This window comes from Sinohyriopsis cumingii, chromosome 18 (genome assembly GCF_028554795.1).
Source record: "Sinohyriopsis cumingii isolate HCF-2022 chromosome 18, ASM2855479v2, whole genome shotgun sequence".
In the NCBI taxonomy this organism is placed as follows: Eukaryota; Metazoa; Mollusca; class Bivalvia; order Unionida; family Unionidae; genus Sinohyriopsis; species Sinohyriopsis cumingii.
The window spans coordinates 27,628,645-27,648,150 of NC_142978.1; the positions used below are offsets into that span (position 1 = coordinate 27,628,645).

At 35.5% G+C, this 19,506-nt stretch overlaps 1 protein-coding gene across 7 annotated transcripts in view; it reads left to right on the plus strand.

Annotated features, from left to right (window-relative positions):
• The window catches only part of LOC149776277 (inositol hexakisphosphate kinase 1-like), a 91,385-nt gene extending 75,422 nt beyond the window's left edge, over nt 1-15,963 (plus strand). For 6 of the 7 annotated variants that reach the window (XM_089942716.1, XM_089942718.1, XM_089942715.1 and 3 more), the window contains 3 exons: nt 6,959-7,053; nt 7,302-7,483; nt 15,162-15,963. In XM_089942716.1, the coding sequence (XP_089798842.1) occupies nt 6,959-7,053; nt 7,302-7,483; nt 15,162-15,869 (985 nt within the window). In that variant the 3' untranslated portion in view covers nt 15,870-15,963. Of the gene's footprint in view, nt 1-6,958; nt 7,054-7,301; nt 7,535-15,161 lie in introns of all 7 variants that reach the window. The other variant, XM_089942720.1, reaches the window with a different exon arrangement.
• Nucleotides 15,964-19,506: the final 3,543 nt, after the last annotated feature.

The window sequence follows — 19,506 nt, forward strand, 5'->3', positions numbered from 1 at the left end:
GGTTCAAGCAGGTTAGGAGAGTAGTTATTGTTACATTGTCGTTTCATTGAATTTTTGTAAGGTGGATTGAAGATACTATGAATATTTTTGTATTCCTTGAGTACCACCTGATGCCTCCTTGGAAGTCTTGTTGACAATATTTTGCAACTGTTGACTCGTTTGTCTTTTAAGAACATTTGTGGATTACCATTATTTATATTACTTTTTGTTGGAGGAGTTTAAGCCTGATGTTGTCTTTTGTCATATCTTTTAGAAGTTCTTTCAGTGCTTTCCTGGAATCTGTGGTATATCTGGTTGCCACTAGGTTCATTTTGCAGTCTCACCCTGCTCTTTGGAAGAACATCTTTTACTACATAAGGGTCCACCCATCGTGGTGCCAATTTGCAGCTAAATCTCCTTATTTTATTGACATTCTTCATAAGAACAAGAGCTCCCTTTTGAAAAGTTTTAAAGGATTTATTTCTTTTCTCAAAATTTCGCTTCTGGTGGATCTGTGCATTTTTAATATTTTCTGTTACACTTTAACATGTAAACAAGCTGTGTTTGTTAATGTTCGTCAATACACCATGCGAGAACTCGTTGCAATTTCTGCTCTGGCTGGGTGCAGAAATGATACTAGCCTTACTGCCACACATAATCTCAAAAGGTGTGACCTTGGTAGATGCTTTTACTTGTCCTGTATGTAAATTGTTGATTGGTCATTGTTTACCTGAATAGCATTTCTTTCATGGTCCTATTGTCACGTTCTCTCTGCACATTGGTGTGTGGATGGTATGCAGAGGAAATCCTGTGCTCTATATGCAACTCACTTGTTAGGTTATCTATAAGCTTGTTTGTGAACTCTTTTCCCTGATCAGTTATGATTGAGTCCATAGGACCAAGGCGACATATGCTATTAAGTAGAAATTTTGTTACTTTATTAGCAATTTTCTTTGAGAGACCTTCAGCCACAGACCACTTGGAAAAATTATGTTAGGGCAACAATATTTTTTCCCATTGTCTGTCATTTGAAGAGGGCCGACACTATCGATTCCAACTAAACTCCACACTTTGAATGGCACTGGTATAGGATTCAGAGGAGGTGCTGCTTGTATTGTACCTAGATTCACTATAATGCATTTATCGCACATAAATATTTTATTACATTTTGTTTCATACCCTTCCAGTAATACCCTTCCTGGCATATCTCATGTTTTACCACGGCCTTAGATGTCCATAAGCGTATTTAACAATTACAATATAAATATAACAATTCAATATTACTCAAAAGTACAAGACAAGAATGTTTACAATTTATAATTATGTGTTGTGTATACCGCACATAAAAAGACAGGAGTATATATGTGCTGTGTGTACCGCACAGAGAAAGACAGGAGTATATATGTGCTCTGTGTACCGCACAGAGAAAGACAAGAGTATATATGTGCTGTGTGTACTGCACAGAGAAAGACAGAAGTATATATGTGGTGTGTGTACCGCGCAGAGAAAGACAGGAGTATAAATGTGATGTGTGTACCGCACAAAGACAGGAGTATATATGTGATGTGTGTACCGCACAAAGAAAGACAGGAGTATAAATGTGATGTGTGTACCGCACAAAGAAAGACAGGAGTATATATGTGATGTGTGTACCGCACAAAGACGTGAGTATAAATGTGATGTGTGTACCGCACAAAGACAGGAGTATAAATGTGATGTGTGTACCGCACAAAGACAGGAGTATAAATGTGATGTGTGTACCGCACAAAGACAGGAGTATATATGTGGTGTGTGTACCGCACAAAGGCAGGAGTATATATGAGATGTGTGTACCGCACAAAGACAGGAGTATATATGAGAGTACTATTGAGGCAGATGATGAAAACGGAGGGAGCAAAGAGAGAGAGAGAGACGCGTGGAAGGCTAGTGATAAGAATGAGAGAGAGAGAGAAGAGAGAAGAATATAGATAGAGGAAAAGAAAGACGTAGAGGAAGAGAGAGACAGAGGGTGAGAGAAAGACAGACAAGAAGGAGGTATATGAGAGTTCTAGGGAGACAGATGGTGAGAATGGAGTGAACAAAAGAGAGAAAGAGTGAAAGGAGAAGCTAGAGAGTTCCCATGCTACTGGTAAATCGGGAAAAGTCGGGAGAAATTATAATTTTTTTCCCGACCGTGAAAAGCAAATATTCATGGAAGTCGGGAAAAGCCAGGACATTTTCCGCCACCACTTAACGCCCGAAACAATTACGTAATTGAATCGTAACTGAACTGGCCGTGAGTTAAATTTAACGAGCTCAGACCAGAATATTAAGAGGTTGTAGTATGGATCATTTGGGTGCTTGCCATACACATATTGCAAAGTCAATCCAAATGCTCAGTGGATTAGATTCGTCTAGTAGACTTTTTACCCCACAGACAGCTCCATGTCCACATCTGTTCTTACACGGAAGACATAAAAACCAGTCTAGCATCACAAGAGGCCAACATGGTAGCCGCTTACCAGATAGCCTAGCAAACTTAAACGCTGTAAAATCGAGTCATACCTGCATGAAATCGATATGAAAATTATTTATTTTCTCAGAATTTGCGAGTATTAAGATCGTTTTGTTTTGAATCTGTTGAAAGAGAAAATAAAACTACGGCGTTGATGAAATTTGACCTAGCATTTGTGATTTGCATTGGTAGTCTTACAATTACACAAATCTCACAATCCAGTAGTCCGGTTATGTCAATAATAACACGTTTGAAATGTAGATAAAAATAAAAAAATATTAAATGTAGGTCGTATACTGGTTGTAATAAAAATACAAAAACGAAGGAACCCAAAATTATCTAGATTTATCCACAGAACAACTATCGGGGTTTTGTTATATCACGTGACTACACGTTGACATGTGCTCTCTACTTGATGAATCTGACTGGCCAGATTGCTGCGACAGCGACAGATTCTTGTCGTTGTTGTCGAAATAAATATGTTGAGAATTTTATGTTCGTTCTGGTTTTTACAATAGGTTTCTGACTTTCATTTAATATAATTGAACTTTTGTGCAGTAATATTAAAAAGGAGTTTGTTGTTGATATCACATGACTATTGAGATTTGTGAAGTCATGTGACTAGTAATGCAAATGGCGAGTACCGGGTCAAGTTTCATCTATGGTGTTGTTTCGTCTAGTCTGTCAGCGGATTAAGGACACAACGATTATAATAATTGCCATTTCTGAGAAAATTATTTTCCTATTGATTTCATGCATTTGTAAGTCGATATAACACCGTTTAATTTTGCAAGGCCCGCTGGTAAGGACTAACATATGCCGCTACCGTACGATGACGGAAAAATCAAAATTTTCGATACGCAATTTTTCCGACCCCACATCCCAACCTAAATGTTTCAAATATGAAAAATGGGGTGAGAATATATGGAGGAATCCCGGATTAGAAAACGGACTGATATTCGTTTTAAGCCAAATTTGTTGTCCAACATGTCGAATCTCTGAGCTGCACTTTGGTGCGAAGTTATTACACATTAGCTTGAAGCAATGGTTTCAGATCTTAAATAGAACGCCGGAGAAATGGGAAATTGTCGTCCCTTGTATTATATATTAAAAAACAGTACGAGCCGCTGTATTAATACAGGTTTGGGGACTGGTTTATCTAATTACAAGAAGACAAATTGATTTTACAGAAAATTCAGTCCTTGTTTATACAGCAGCTATAGCTTTGAATGTCTTTTGTCATAATTTAAGTAAATTCATTGGGGGAAGACAGAAATGAATATATATATATATATATATATATATATATATATATATATATATATATATATATATAGAGAGAGAGAGAGAGAGAGAGAGAGAGAGAGAGAGAGATGGTCGACAAGAGGGGGGCAAGCGGGGATATATCCCCGGGGCCCGGGCCGAACAACAGTTTTTAATTTTAGGAAAGAAAACAATTTGTTTGAACAAGAACTAGGTGAGGCCCTGGTATTTCTTGGCTTAGGGTACGTGCTATCTCTATCGCCCTGGAGATAGAAGAAGAGAAAGATAGAGGGGGGGAGATAGAAGAAGACAAAGAGAGAGAAGAATAGATGAAGAGAGAGAAAGAGGAAAACAAATACACAGAGGAAAAGAGAGAGGAAGACAGGGAAAAGAGAGAGAGAGAGAGAGAGAAACGAACAGTGGAAGAGAGAGAGTTGAAAGAGAGGAATACAGAGGACAGGCGGAGAGAGAAAGGAAAACAAACGAAGAAAGAGAAGAAACCATAAGGAATAGAGAGAGAGGAAGCGATGATAAGAGGGAGGAAGAGAGAAAAAGAGAGAAGAGACATCCGAGAGAGAGAGAGGGGGTGGGGAGGAGGGAGGAAGAGAGAGAGAGAGAGAGAGAAGAGAGTGAGAGACAGGCAGACAGACAGACAGATATGAAAATAGAGAAAGACAAAGGAAGACAGAAAGCAGAGACAAATATAGAGAGGAAGAGAGAGAGAGAGAGAGAAGACAGGAAAACGGGGAAGGAGGGGAAGAGAGAGGAAGAAAGTAAGAGAGAGAGAGACAGAGATGACAGGGTTTGAAGACAGTTGACACCTTTAAATGCAAATATATTCACACATACACTCTTAATAAGGAAGAAACCCTGTATGTTCAAATACAGATAGGGTCAGTTAATTAATCAAGTACTATGCAGTTCTTCTAACTAAATCTAATCACTCCCTGGAATAATGATGGAAACTTTATCTTTATAGAGTGTGGACATATCAATTATATTAATTAGCTTAGCAGAAAGTGTTAATTTGTCGGAGGGGGGTTTGAGGGGAGGGGTGTTGCTTTCTGGGCAATAGACCCAGGCTCAGTACATTTTATCTGAGTAACTTTGAATTTTGCATTAATATTATATTATGATTACTGATTTTTTAATGTACTACTTACCAGAATGAAGTCTTTTTGGACTGTTGATACTTCATTTCTTCTAAGAACACGGTGGTTATCTATGTAAAGTATACCATTGCTCGCAGTAAAACCTTTAGGTTTAATATGAGTGCTGCTCTTTTCACTCTGTCTCTTGATAAGATCTTTGATAGCTGCCCAATTTGCTGGGTAGGCGCCATCATAAACATACCATACTATATCAATGTATGACTCGTCATCCATGATTGCGAGTCAAAAAAGGAATAATATTAAGGATATTCAAATTTATTTGCACCAAGATTTTATGCCACTAGATGCTCTTATAAATGGTATTAGAGAACAAAAACTTACTGTAGGGAACACTTGGAATTGCCTGTGTTAATTACTATGATCACAGTATATGATATTTCTAATGGGTTTTGCAATATATCAGTTTCATGGCTTTTTTTGTTTTCAAATGACACCACCCTTTCCTGACCACTTGAAGCCCCAAAATATCAGTTAGTTCAATAACATTCACCTGTAGCCATCACACCTGTGATACTTTCCTTTAATATACTTACAGTAAGGAAAACTTAGTATACTTGAGAAACATTGGTTTCAAACTTCCTATTGTTATCTTTTAATTGGCAATTCCAATAAAATAATAAATTATTTTACACATGCTAATAAAATTGACCAAATGGGACAATCATATTTCTTCCAAGTGAGACCTTAAAATAGTTGTATTTCCTCATTTTATATTCTAATTATATATACAATCCAAACAAGAAAATAATAACATTTAAACCCCCTTAATGAAGAAAGGGGTTAATATATTTTTGTTAATATGGTAGGTTGTGAGATGAATATTTTTAAAAAAATGGTTGGCTTTAAAAACAAATAAATGCATTTTCGGGGGTGGGGGTGTATTTGTTCTTACAAAACTCTTAATAAAGTTAGTATCTGTTTTTATAAATTTAGTTTTTATAAATAATTGTTCTAATGTATAAAAGGTGTAAATGGAGAGGGGGAAAGAATCACCTAACCAATTCTTTCCCGGGGGGAACTTTCAAGTGGAGGGGGAAAAATTGGCTTGGCAGTTGTTTCCCCCGGGCAAAGAATTGGCTAGCTGATTCGTTGCCCGGGGAAACAATCGATTAGCCAATTCTTTCCCCGGGGAAACTTTCAGAATGGGATAAATTTGACTTCTACACCGGGTCTCAAATCCTTCCAAAACCCCGTCCCTTGTACAATTTCACGAGAAAATTTTGTTATTTCCCAGAGGTAAATTTTGGTTTCTCACAGACACTTAGACTAATTTCGCTAGGAAGATTACGTAAAAAGTTGAATTTCGTCTGGGAACACCCTCTCTCGCTTTGCATAGCCAATCAAGATTATCTTTCTCTAACCGCCACAACCTTAACACTCCCATCGAAGTTAGAATAATTCTCTCTAGTCCGTCGTTACTAATAACTATTCTGGAAAATATCATTTTATTACACCTATTTTAAATGACACAAGATTTCTCTAACTTTGTCTCTGGCTTGTCTTAACTTTGTTATTTTCTGTTACATGACCTTACGTTGACATCGCTCTCTCTTATCTGTCTCACCGTTATCAGAACGGACTCTAATTAAAATTCACTCATGCCCTCCCCCCTGGCCCGATATAAGAGAGGTTAACCATCGCAAGCTACCAATTTATTGCGAGCCTAGTTCATACGTCAGTCTTAATGGTTACGTGTCACGTTGACTATGACATTATGTGCTGCGACACAGCATCAACGAAAGTTTTGCACCATCACATTTATATGTTGTGGTGAAGTGGTGCTCTTGATAGAAAATCGAATTTGACATGGATCATCTCTTTTTTAAGCTTCGTACCAAATTAGGTTTCAGTCAACGAAGTTCTGCAAACGATATTGATTGAAAACGAAATTCGTGATGGACATTGCTGGTTCTGATGGTATAGGGAGGATAAACACGAATAATACAGTACGCCCACTTCAACGACATAAAATATGGCTAGGTCATAAAATATATCGAACTTAGAAGCCAGTGTTCTTACTTTCAGTACTATGTTTCGGTTATTTTTTCAGGAGCGAATTTGAGAATGGAGCGGGTTCATGGAGCCAGAAATGCATAGAACGACAGATCAGCCAGTATCGCTACTGGGCTAACAATGCAGCTGAAAGTATCCTTTCTACTTTTGATTTCTTGACTAAATATCTAATGTACCTGGTAAAGAAAGACAGTGCACATCAGTTGGCTCTATTTGCGTCTCTTGCTTAGCATGGGTTAACTTTTTCTTTGTGTGCATTTTTCCTTGATACTGATTTACACAGAAATGTTGAATGTAAATTCTTAAAATTCAGGGATTATTGACAATGTTCCAAAATTGAAGCGGATATTGTCTATTTTCTTATTTCCTTAACTTGTCAGAATTCATTGTTCTGGAGAACCTTGTCCACGGTTACCGAAATCCATGCATGCTGGACATCAAACTAGGGACACGGCAACAACGTGACGACGCAAATTGCTCACCAGAGAAACGGAAACTCCTGGAAGACAGGTGCTCTAACACCACTTCAGCCACCTTGGGATTTAGAATTTGCGGCATGCAAGTTAGTTTTCTTTCTGCTGGAAAAAGCTCTGCCAAGTCATGAAATACTTAGGTTTTGTATTATTTCAAAGCCTTTCATCATTGCTTCCCTCAAAATCTTTCTTTCCATTCAGTACGCATTTTTTTCCCGATACAGTATTTTGCAGGCGTGCAAAGTTGTTTCCCTTAGCCTGCGCATCATATGTCGCACGTGTATGGTTGGAACATGACCGAGAAGTTTATCGATGGTAACATCGTTTGGCCATTTTCTTCATGTCGTTTATTTCACGACCTGACTGAAATGGCCGAGTGATGTTCCGATTGAGTAGTTTATATTGGCACGTATAATCATTCTCAGAACTATGGACCACGGACAATAACAAAATAACAAAGAAAATGATGTATCACTGGTTTCATTTATACTAAATTTTGAAAATATGGACAATTGATCAATATGGCTAACATTTTATGCACAAACTCAGTTTTAAAACTTGTTTGCACATGATTAAATGTCACTATCAAAATCTTCCGAAATAGACGTTTTTATATCAGCTAAAAGGAACACAGTCATTGATCTTGGGAACAAGTAAAAGTTTTAAGATTTTAGACTTTTATTTATACCTATTTTCAAAGCATAAATATCCAAACAGAACTAGTATATAGCAGGGGGTTATTTTGTTGGTGGCGGGGGGGTGTCTTTTTTTTTGTTGCTTTACATACATTTTGAGATTAAAGTTGTAGTCAATCTTTAAAACCATGTGACAGGTTATCAAAACTGTTTACATAGCGCGATGAGTTTGTAGATAAAACCTTGAGTTATATTGTAGTCGAATCTATTTGTATTAGAAGGCTGGTGTTGTTTTTCGCACCAAATGTTTCATACAGAGAGCTGATTCATGGTTATTGTGAATAACGTATGTTAACATCAGTATTGTTCAGATCCATTTACGTGATATTTAAAACCCATCATACACTTCCTTTTACTTTCATTTTCAGAGAAAAACAAAGAAAAATCATCCTAAACGTAAATACTTTTATTTTGGGATTCGCTTGCAGTGATATTGTAGCAAATTATTAAATGACCTCTGTGTCGTCAACCTGTAGCCTCTTGCCATCGCTTTGATAATTTTATCTCGTAAATAAATATCGTATGTCAAGGCCTGTAATAACACGTTTATAACATTGAATCAAAAGCTACAAAAAGATACGTTCTGACCTTCAACTTTGTCCCTTTTTTTTTGTTGTTGTTGTTGTTGTAGGGTTTAACGCCATTTTTCAGCACATGATAGGCTATACATGGCGGCCAGTATTAATGGTGGAGGAAGAACCCGGAAAAACCCGGAAAGAACCACCGACCCACGAGAAGCTACCGGCAAGCTTTCTCACATATCCACATTAGCCGAATCCGAGACTCGAACTCACGCAGACAGAGGTGAGATGGCAGTGATCCGTAACGGAGAGCGCTTTAGACCACTCGGCCACTCGGGGCCCCCTTTGTCCCTTTGATTCTTAATATCTAAGAATGCTCAGTGTACACTGGTGCATCGGGCACAAAGTCTAACATGTTTCCAAAAGAAATAGAGCTTTATGTTTGACCTACAAATGACCAATGCTGCCTTTAGTTTTTAAATTGGTATTTGTATGGCATCAGGTATTCTTCCCAACCACCTATATATCGATTCATTAGTAAAGGGATTGACATCTTTGTGTCACCTTCGTTTTTTTTAGATTCGCTTTTTATGAGGCGTCGTAGCGGGAAAAAGCTGGCCCAATGAGAAAGTTGCAGTTGAAATTTCGATGTCATATTTCGAAAAATCCAATATCTTGTGTTGGATCAAATTGCATGTCCTTAAGTTCCATTTTCTAGATCGAGATTTAAGATTTTATATGTTGAATTATATAGTGGTGGTTTAAAGTTCAATTTCCTATGTCGACGTTTTGCAGTGTATATTTTTAATTACACAGCGGTGGTTCAAATTTGAATATCATATGTCGAGAATACCTAATTCACATATTGTATGTAACTGTTTGTGATGAAAGTTCCGTTTCGTATGACAGGTATTTAGATTTCATCCGTTGAATTTCACAGCAACGAGAAGCACCCTCCTTGTTAAAACATAAAGCGATCCGTTCACGAGAGTGACCTCTAGAGAAGAAATTCAGAGCCATAAATGTTAACTTTCAAACTGAAAGTGCATGAAATGTAATGGCGCATCATAACTGAATACACGAATGATGTAACTGAATAATCGATTTTATTTTGAATTGTTAAAGTGGACATTATGTAATGTTACTTTTAACACCAACACATCATTTCACCATATAAAAAAAAAAATTCTGACAAGCACAATAAAAAGTCCAACCAGCGCTGTGTAATTCAACTGTTACAATCTAAAAACTAAACACACGAAATGGAAATTTCAGCAGAATCAATGTGATTCAACATGTTAATTTGAAATTCTCGCCATATGACATAAAATTTAAACAACCGTCGTGTAATTCAGAAGGTACAATCTAAAACCTCGGCATTGGACATCAAATTTTCAACCAGCGGTTTTTAATTTCTACATATGAAATCTAAATACTCAACAAATGAAATGGAACTTTCATCATACACTCTTTGAACCAATACGTAGATTAGGAATTCTCGACGTATAACAATGAAATTTCAACCACTGCTGTGTAATTCAAACGACACAATATAAAACATCGACATAAAAAATATAACTTTCAACCACTACTGTTTGATTCAGCAGATATAATCTAAAGTCTTGATCTAGAAAATTGACTTCAAGGACAAGCATTTTTGATATAACACGTGAAATTGGAATTCTGAACATATGACATTAAAATTTCAACGGCGACGTTCTGAATGAACTATCTTTTGTCCGCTACGGCGCCTCATATTTTTTCTGTCATTTTCATTCTTCCTTCTAACAAGTGCTTGGTTTTGATACTTCCATCAACAAAACCTCAACAATTCCTGATTAGTGAGTTGCTGAAAATATCAGGAGGGGAGCGGCCATTCAATAAATTTTTTGTTGTTGTTCTGAGAGGAGTGGCCATTCAGTAAATTTGCTGGTGATTTTGGAAGGATAACGGTGATTCAGTGAATTGTTGTCGTTGTGAGTGGATTGACCATTAAAACATTTGCTTCTGTTAAAAAGGAAATTCCATATTATTACAATCCAATCGAACGCGTTTCTTATCAGCATCGTTGTCAGTTTAAACTTGTTTAGAATGTAACAATCTCAACCATATCATTGACATGTTATCTTTTATCTCGTTTTGTTGCTGCAACGTTTGTTAATGGCAACTAAATGTTGGAATGTTTTCTCTTTTTCTCAGCTTCAATTAAACTGGACACGCTTTCGCATAAAAAAGATAGACGTAAATAGACGTACACAAAAATTGTTATAGAATCACCAACGATTTGTTTCTTGAAATATACCCAATGATAACATTTGGGTAACAGGTATTAACTTCTTAACGTGGACAAATTTAATATGAATTCTCTAGCTTTGAACTGAGATATAAAATTTTCACATAAAGTATGCCTTGGTTGTATTTGCTGAAGTGAGCTAGAGCTAAAATACATTCCACCTTGGAAAGAAGTAAACGTGGGTTGTATCTGCTGAAGTGAGCTAGAGCTAAAATACATTGGAAAGAAGTAAACGTGGGTTGTATTTGCTGAAGTGAGCTAGAGCTAAAATACATTGGAAAGAAGTAAACGTGGGTTGTATTTGCTGAAGTGAGCTAGAGCTAAAATACATTGGAAAGAAGTAAACGTGGGTTGTATTTGCTGAAGTGAGCTAGAGCTAAAATACATTCCACCTTGGAAAGAAGTAAACGTGGGTTGTATTTGCTGAAGTGAGCTAGAGCTAAAATACATTCCACCTTGGAAAGAAGTAAACGTGGGTTGTATTTGCTGAAGTGAGCTAGAGCTAAAATACATTCCACCTTGGAAAGAAGTGAACGTGGGTTGTATTTGCTGAAGTGAGCTAGAGCTAAAATACATTCCACTTTGGAAAGAAGTGAACGTGGGTTAATAATGTTTTGGCTATTAGAAATAAATGAAAAAGTATTGCATTCATTTAGAACCAAGGTATAATGAAACAATTTATTTTAGATATTGTTACGAAACATTTTTTTTCTGGGGGAGGGAGGCAATTAACATAAAATTATGTAAACCAATAGATAGCTATAATGTTTTTGACTTTTCCCTTTTATGTCTACAACTGGAACAGGGGATATTTGTGGTGCATTTTTGTGCCCACAAGGTTGCAAGATTGTGATTATGAGCAGGTACTGATACTATTTTAATATTTTTCTAATTTCATGACAATTTAGATAGTCAGTTCTGTTTGTCACAGCGCCATGGAAAGCGAGTTTGTGGTCTACACTTTTTAGAATGACACATCGGTATTCATTGTCATACTATATATTATACTACTACTTACCATATATTTATAAACAATATCACTGCATAATGGTGAGAGAAATTTCAACTGTACCTATTTGGTTCAAGAACGGTTATTCTAAAGATATTGCCAGGAAAGAGAAGTCTTTAAAATTGAAATGTCGTGGCTATATATATCAGCTCTAATAACAATGTTGCCTTTTATTATTTAAGAATGTTACACTGTACGTTAGGGGGCGTTCACCAGTTATTATGTACTTTGAGAGAGTGACGTTTGCAAGGTGAAGTTGTTTGCATTAAGACATGCACAATGGAAAGAATGTTAGCATACCTATATGCTACATCAATGTAATGTGAATGATATTTCTTTGGATATTGTACTTTTGGAAATTGTACATGATCTAAGCACACTGCTAACTAAAATGACTGCTCCCTTGTGCTAAACAATCAGCCTGAATTAGTCTAAAGTACACTATCCATAGCAGCTATTAAAGTAGGGAAAATGAATTTTGCCAGACTAGACAATACCAGCTTCTGAAAGTGCAATGAATGAATTACCAAATATATAAAATGTAAAAAAAAAGTTATCGGCTCTTTTTTTTATACAATTTACCCCTGAAGTTCAGGAAGTGAAAATGACCAAGTTGAGCTAGCACTTTTTTTGAAAGGTGCACATCTGGAGAAAGGCCAATCTGTATACTCTATATTACACCCATCAATCATACACAAAATATAATGAATTAAAGGTTCTTTGAATTATACCTAAGATATACAATATGTTGTTTTTTTAAATAGCTAGTATAACCAGCGAAAAAAGTCAGGGAAATAAGTTTTCTTTAAAATTCTAACCCTATGCAAAATACGAAACTGTAGAGCGCCACCTTAGAGCAAATGCAAAAATGTATGCAATTATTTTTGTTATTTTCGTATCATTATGTATGATGTTCTGAATAAAAATGGTACATTTATATTGATGTTAAGCATGAAAATGAGTTAATTATGCTCATTTTGCTCTTGCTTACATAATTTGCCATGAGGCATGTTTGTATGAGTAGTGACCTTAATTATGGAGAAATTAGAAGTCTCAGAATATAGGAATAGAGTCAATTTAAATTTAAAACTGTTGCAATAAGTAAAAGAAATATATATTGAAAATGATTCTTTTCATTTGTTTGCAATGAATTAATAATAAAGAAAGCGAATTCGCTTCTTCCGTATTAAACAATAGGCAAATATTTTACACTTTGACCGTTGACCTTTATCAACATGATCTGTTCTAGCCCTTTTCAAACTGTAAAATTCATTTTTGATATCTCACAAATAATTCTGGCTAGTTTCATGTTCCTGTCATTCAGCATAACATTGGTTGCTATGTTTACAAAATGTAATGTGCATTTTTAAAACAGCTCACTTTTTATCGGGGGGGGGGGCTGGACTTGTTAGAGACTCTGACACTCATAAATACTGTTCTGTGGGGTAAAATACAGGAGAATTATTCAGAAGGACTGTTTTGATGCTTGTGACTTAAATGTTTCAGCCATACAATCAAAATTGAACCATACAAATATAATACCTATGTTCTCGTTATGGGGGCGCTCACCAAATATTATGTACTTTTGAGAGAGTGACGTATGCAAGGTGAAGTTGTTTGCATTTAAAACATGTACAATGGAGAAAATGTTGGCATACGTCTATGCTACATTAATGTAATGTGGATGATATTTCTTTGGATATTGTACTTTTGGAAATTGTACATGATCTAAGCACACTGCTAACTAAAATGACTGCTCCCTTGTGCTAAACAATCAGCCTGAATTAGTCTAAAGTACACTATCCATAGCAGCTATTAAAGTAGGGAAAATGAATTTTGCCAGACTAGACAATACCAGCTTCAGAAAGTGCAATGAATGAATCACCAAATATGTAAAATGTAAGAAATGTTATCTGCTCTTTTTATACAATTTTCCTCTGAGGTTCAGGAAGTGAAAATGACCAAGTGGAGCTAGCACTTTTTGAAAGGTGCACATCTTGAGTAAGGCCAAACTGTATACTCTATAACCCATATTACACCCATCAATCATATACCAAAATAAAGGGAATTAAAGGGTCTTTGAATTATACCTAAGATATACAAGGTATGTTTTTAAATAGTCAGTATAACCAGTGAGGAAAGCCGGGGGAATTATTTTTCTTTAAAATTCTGTATGCAAAATACGAAACTGTAGAGCCCCACCTTTGCTGTATTTGAAATACGACAGGCTATTTTTAGTCCTACGTAGAGACATAAACTGCCTTCAAACTGAAAGGTAACTACCAGCAACGAAACGTAACAGAAAGTGATCTAATCATGACGACATAATTATTTTTAGAATTCAATATGCTTAGTTAAATATAGCTATGATACGTACATATGAAAAATATGTTCTGATTGAAGAATATAACAGGCTGACAGAACACGACCTCAAATCAATTCCCGTTAGATATCTTTATTAATAAGACGATATCGATTTGAATCCTATTTGGAGTACACCCACGTCATTGACATCGTACTGCCAGAGGATCCCACGTTACGAGGACCTGAAAGCTTTGTGTTATTATGAAATTTCCTGATGTTGAGCTTTATCTTGAACTCAGTACTCAGAACGTTTCCCGCACATAAATCTAGTTATAGCTGATTAAATCAATTTTTATAATAAACCCACGCTTATTAAATAAAGAGATAAAGACGACATGATAAGGAACGTACATGTGCAAAACGTGTAAGTTTCTTGTCATCTACATAAGGGCAGAATGTTTTTATTTTTATTTATTAAAATATTTTCTTGTGCCTAAGCTTGCTAATTATGAAACACTTTAGATCAAACTTCTTCTTGGTATTTTGGAGCAAATAATTTCAATAGACTTTTCTTTTGAGACAAAATTCGATTGGCTCAGACTGTGATCTCGATCTAAAATGAAAACCAAAGAGTTTCATTATTTCCGGTCAATTAGTTTCATTATGCTGGAAAAAAGATGGTGACAACTGTTATTCTTTATTTGTATTTGCTTGACCTTTTTACTTAATGCTCGATAACATTACATAATTTAAGCTGACTGAAAGGTCTTTACAAACAAGAAGTGTATCAGAGAATAGAAAGATATAACTTGATGTAGGCGATAGAAAAAGTGAAAAACGTTTTGTAGTGATGTCGTAAGAAACAAGCGCAATCAGTTCAGACTGTGACAATAGAAATACTTTAAAATGTATACATAGATTTTAGAAGGCTTCTTGTATTTACAGATATATCAGAGGAACACGCAGACTTACCTGTATCTAGATAAATACTACGGAAGAACTCTTAATCAGCACACGGTGATTGACGAGTTTAGACGATTTTTCCGTGACGGAAATAGCGTACAAGTACGTGCAATATCTTGCATTGCTGACAAACTTGAGAAAATGGTCCGTTTGCTGGAACAACAAGATAAATTCACCTTGAACTCCTGTTCACTTTTGTTGATGCACGACCTTGAACAAACGCCATCTAAGGATCAAACATGTAATCATTCTGTAATGTCCCAAGTACATGTTACGGAAGAAGAATTCCAGCAATCTAGCCCTAGGGAACCAGGAGTAGCAATAGGAACATCCCAGATCATTGATGAAAAGAAAAACTCAGAAGATGTTTTATTTTCTGATATCAGAGTTTGTAAGCCTTATCTGGGCTCTGCTCCAAATTCCATGTGTTCATTAACTGGTTGTGTTCACGGCGATGACTTTACTGTAAAAGAATGTGTCAAGAAAGATTATCATGGGTCAAGCGCGGGCAGATTGGGGAAACTTTCTTCCCTTTTAAGAGATGATGTTAAGGGTGATGTCCGCTTAATAGATTTTGCTCATGTGAAACTCAGCGATGAAATTGATGGCAATGAGGTTGTTGTTGATGAAGGAATAGTGTTTGGACTGAAAAATATATTGTCCATTTTGAAGTCGCTCCTCACCGAATAATTATTCCTGTTAACAAAATGTATTCACTGTCACTGGTTCCTATTTTTATACTAATTTATATAAACTCACAATTTATATTAAATAATTTTGTATATTTAGTTATTTGTTTAATTAATTGTTTCCTTCCCTTCGTAATAGTCTTTAATCGCCTTCCAACTGAAGAGTACACGATAAGGAAATTGAACAAACGAATTTAGATGAGTATGTTTGTCATTACAACAAACAAGATCGATTTGAGGATTCCAATTCTTCCAGTCACAACGAAAAATCCTTCAGATTGTTAAAAAATTGAAATAGAGAAATATAAAAATGTAAATCATGAACTAAATCGAATCAATAACTGAGGTATCAGAACCTGAAGTTACATGATATTACCCCCATTTTAGTACAGAACGTGGCTACAAACTCCCTACAGATTAGTACAAAACATGGTTACAAACTCCCTACATTTTAGTACAGAACTTGAAGTTGTATGCTATTCCCTACATTATGGTACAGAACTTGAAGTTACATGATATTCCCTACATTATAGTATAGAACTAAGTTACATGATATTCCCCACGTTTTAGTACAGAACGTGGTTACAAACTCCCATTTTAGTACAGAACGTGGTTACAAACTCCCTACAGATTAGTGCAAAACATGGTTACAAACTCCCTACATTTTAGTACAGAACTTGAAGTTGTATGCTATTCCCTACATTATGGTACAGAACTTGAAGTTACATGATATTTCCAACATTGCAATATAGAACTTGAAGTTACATGATATTTCCAACATTGCAATACAGAACTTGAAGTTACATGATATTCCCTACATTGCAGTACAGAACGTGATGTTTTTCTACATTTTAGTACAGAGCCTGAAGTTACATGATATTCCCTACATTGCAGTACAGAACGTGATGTTTTTCTACATTTTAGTACAGAGCCTGAAGTTACATGATATTCCCTACATTGCAGTACAGAACGTGATGTTTTTCTACATTTTAGTACAGAGCCTGAAGTTACATGATATTTCCAACATTGCAGTACAGAACGTGATGTTTTTCCACATTTTAGTACAGAGCCTGAAGTTACATGATATTTCCAACATTGCAATACAGAACTTGAAGTTACATGATATTTCCAACATTGCAATACAGAACTTGAAGTTACATGATATTCCCTACATTGCAGTACAGAACGTGATGTTTTTCTACATTTTAGTACAGAGCCTGAAGTTACATGATATTCCCTACATTGCAGTACAGAACGTGATGTTTTTCTACATTTTAGTACAGAGCCTGAAGTTACATGATATTCCCTACATTGCAGTACAGAACGTGATGTTTTTCTACATTTTAGTACAGAGCCTGAAGTTACATGATATTTCCAACATTGCAATACAGAACTTGAAGTTACATGATATTTCCAACATTGCAATACAGAACTTGAAGTTACATGATATTCCCTACATTGCAGTACAGAACGTGATGTTTTTCTACATTTTAGTACAGAGCCTGAAGTTACATGATATTTCCAACATTGCAATACAGAACTTGAAGTTACATGATATTTCCAACATTGCAATACAGAACTTGAAGTTACATGATATTCCCTACATTGCAGTACAGAACGTGATGTTTTTCTACATTTTAGTACAGAGCCTGAAGTTACATGATATTCCCTACATTGCAGTACAGAACGTGATGTTTTTCTACATTTTAGTACAGAGCCTGAAGTTACATGATATTCCCTACATTGCAGTACAGAACGTGATGTTTTTCTACATTTTAGTACAGAGCCTGAAGTTACATGATATTTCCAACATTGCAATACAGAACTTAAAGTTACATGGTATTTCCAACATTGCATTACGGAACTTGAAGTTACATGATATTCTCAACATTGCAGTACAGAAAGTGATGTTTCTCTATATTTTGTTATAAAACTTGAAGTTGCATGATACTCTCTACGTTTTAGCAAATATGAACTTGTCAGTCAGTTCCTGTTCCACAAAGTAACAAGTATTAACTGTGCAATCATTCACACCAAGCAATGGCTGGTGGTCGCTGTATTTGGTCATAGGTTACTTAACAATGAAAATGTATTTTATTATTGCAGATATGATACATATTCTTAAAATTCCGAGCGGTTCACTACATTTAATTTCATCTCTACATATAAATGTACCACTGCAAATATATGACTTATAAATGTATCTCTTTATATAAATGTATCACTACGCATAAATGTATCACGACATATAAATGCGTCTCTACATACAAATGTATAACTATATATTAATGTATCACTACATACGAATTAATCACTACATGTAAATATATCACTACATGTCAGTGTATCACTACATATAAATGCGTCTCTACAAATAAATGTATATCTTTTAAATATGTCACTACATATAAATGTATCACTACATGTAAATATATAACTAGATATAAGTGTATCACTACATATAATTGCGTCTCTACATACAAATGTATAACTACATAAAAATGTATCACTAAATGTAAATATATCATTTCATATAAGTTTATCAATCACTACGTACGATTCCGTCTCTACATATAAATGTATATCTATCACTACATATAAATGTAGTATCACTACATGTAAATATATCACTATATATAAGTTTATCAATCACTACGTGCGATTCCGTCTCTACATATAAATGTATATCTATCACTACATATAAATGTATATCTCTATGGAAATTTATCTCTAAACACATTTCCTCAAGAAGCAGCAGTAGAACGATTGGTAGGGCGTCGGATTTTAAACCAAGGATTGCGGTTTCGATGCGCGCAATAGCGGCTCAGGGCAGGCATAAGGGTTCTGGCGTACTAGGAATACCATGACTTTGCCGTCCCCTCCATAGAGAAAACAATTCACTTCTAATCAACTCCCCTTAAAGCTGGGCGACCGCCTAGTCCATGTGTATCGTAAGGCTGGCACTGGCTGCCCGCCTACGCCATCAGGAGTCGCTGACTTTTGGGAGAGGCATTTACTTACCATCTCATTGGCTTCATTTAACCAATAAGGTGTTAAACATGCCTGTTAAAAAAAGAAATGAAAGCTGTCGTTTATTTAAAAAAAACTTTCTTTGGTGAACATATTGAAAGATGTAGGTAATATACTTTGCTATTTTACATTAAGAAATCTTTATTTTTAATCAAGTTTTTAACATTTAACAAATCTCTACTTCAGAGCGTAATGTGCCGGGAAGGCGTTTATTTACGTAAATAAGATGACAGTCGTTCAGTATAGGACAACCTTTTTCTTTGTATTCCGTCGCTTTAGCTTTCATCAGGATTTTCGGTAAATATCGTGGGCTTTTCAAACATTTATTTAATTGCACTCTTCTTTGCAACTATGAAAATGTAGAGTACATGCATCAGTTTATTCAAAGATATGTCACATAACATTTGAAAGGTGGTTTCTATTCTGGTAGAAATCAATACCACTTTCTTTTAGATAAGAAAGAAAGAAAGAAGTAAAGAAGAGCAAGCAATGTTATATTTAGAAAAGTCAACAAACAATAATTACAAATCTTATATTAAAGTACAGCACGCGCGAATACACAGCTAAATCACACTTCATAATAACTATATCCACATAGCAGCCGAGAC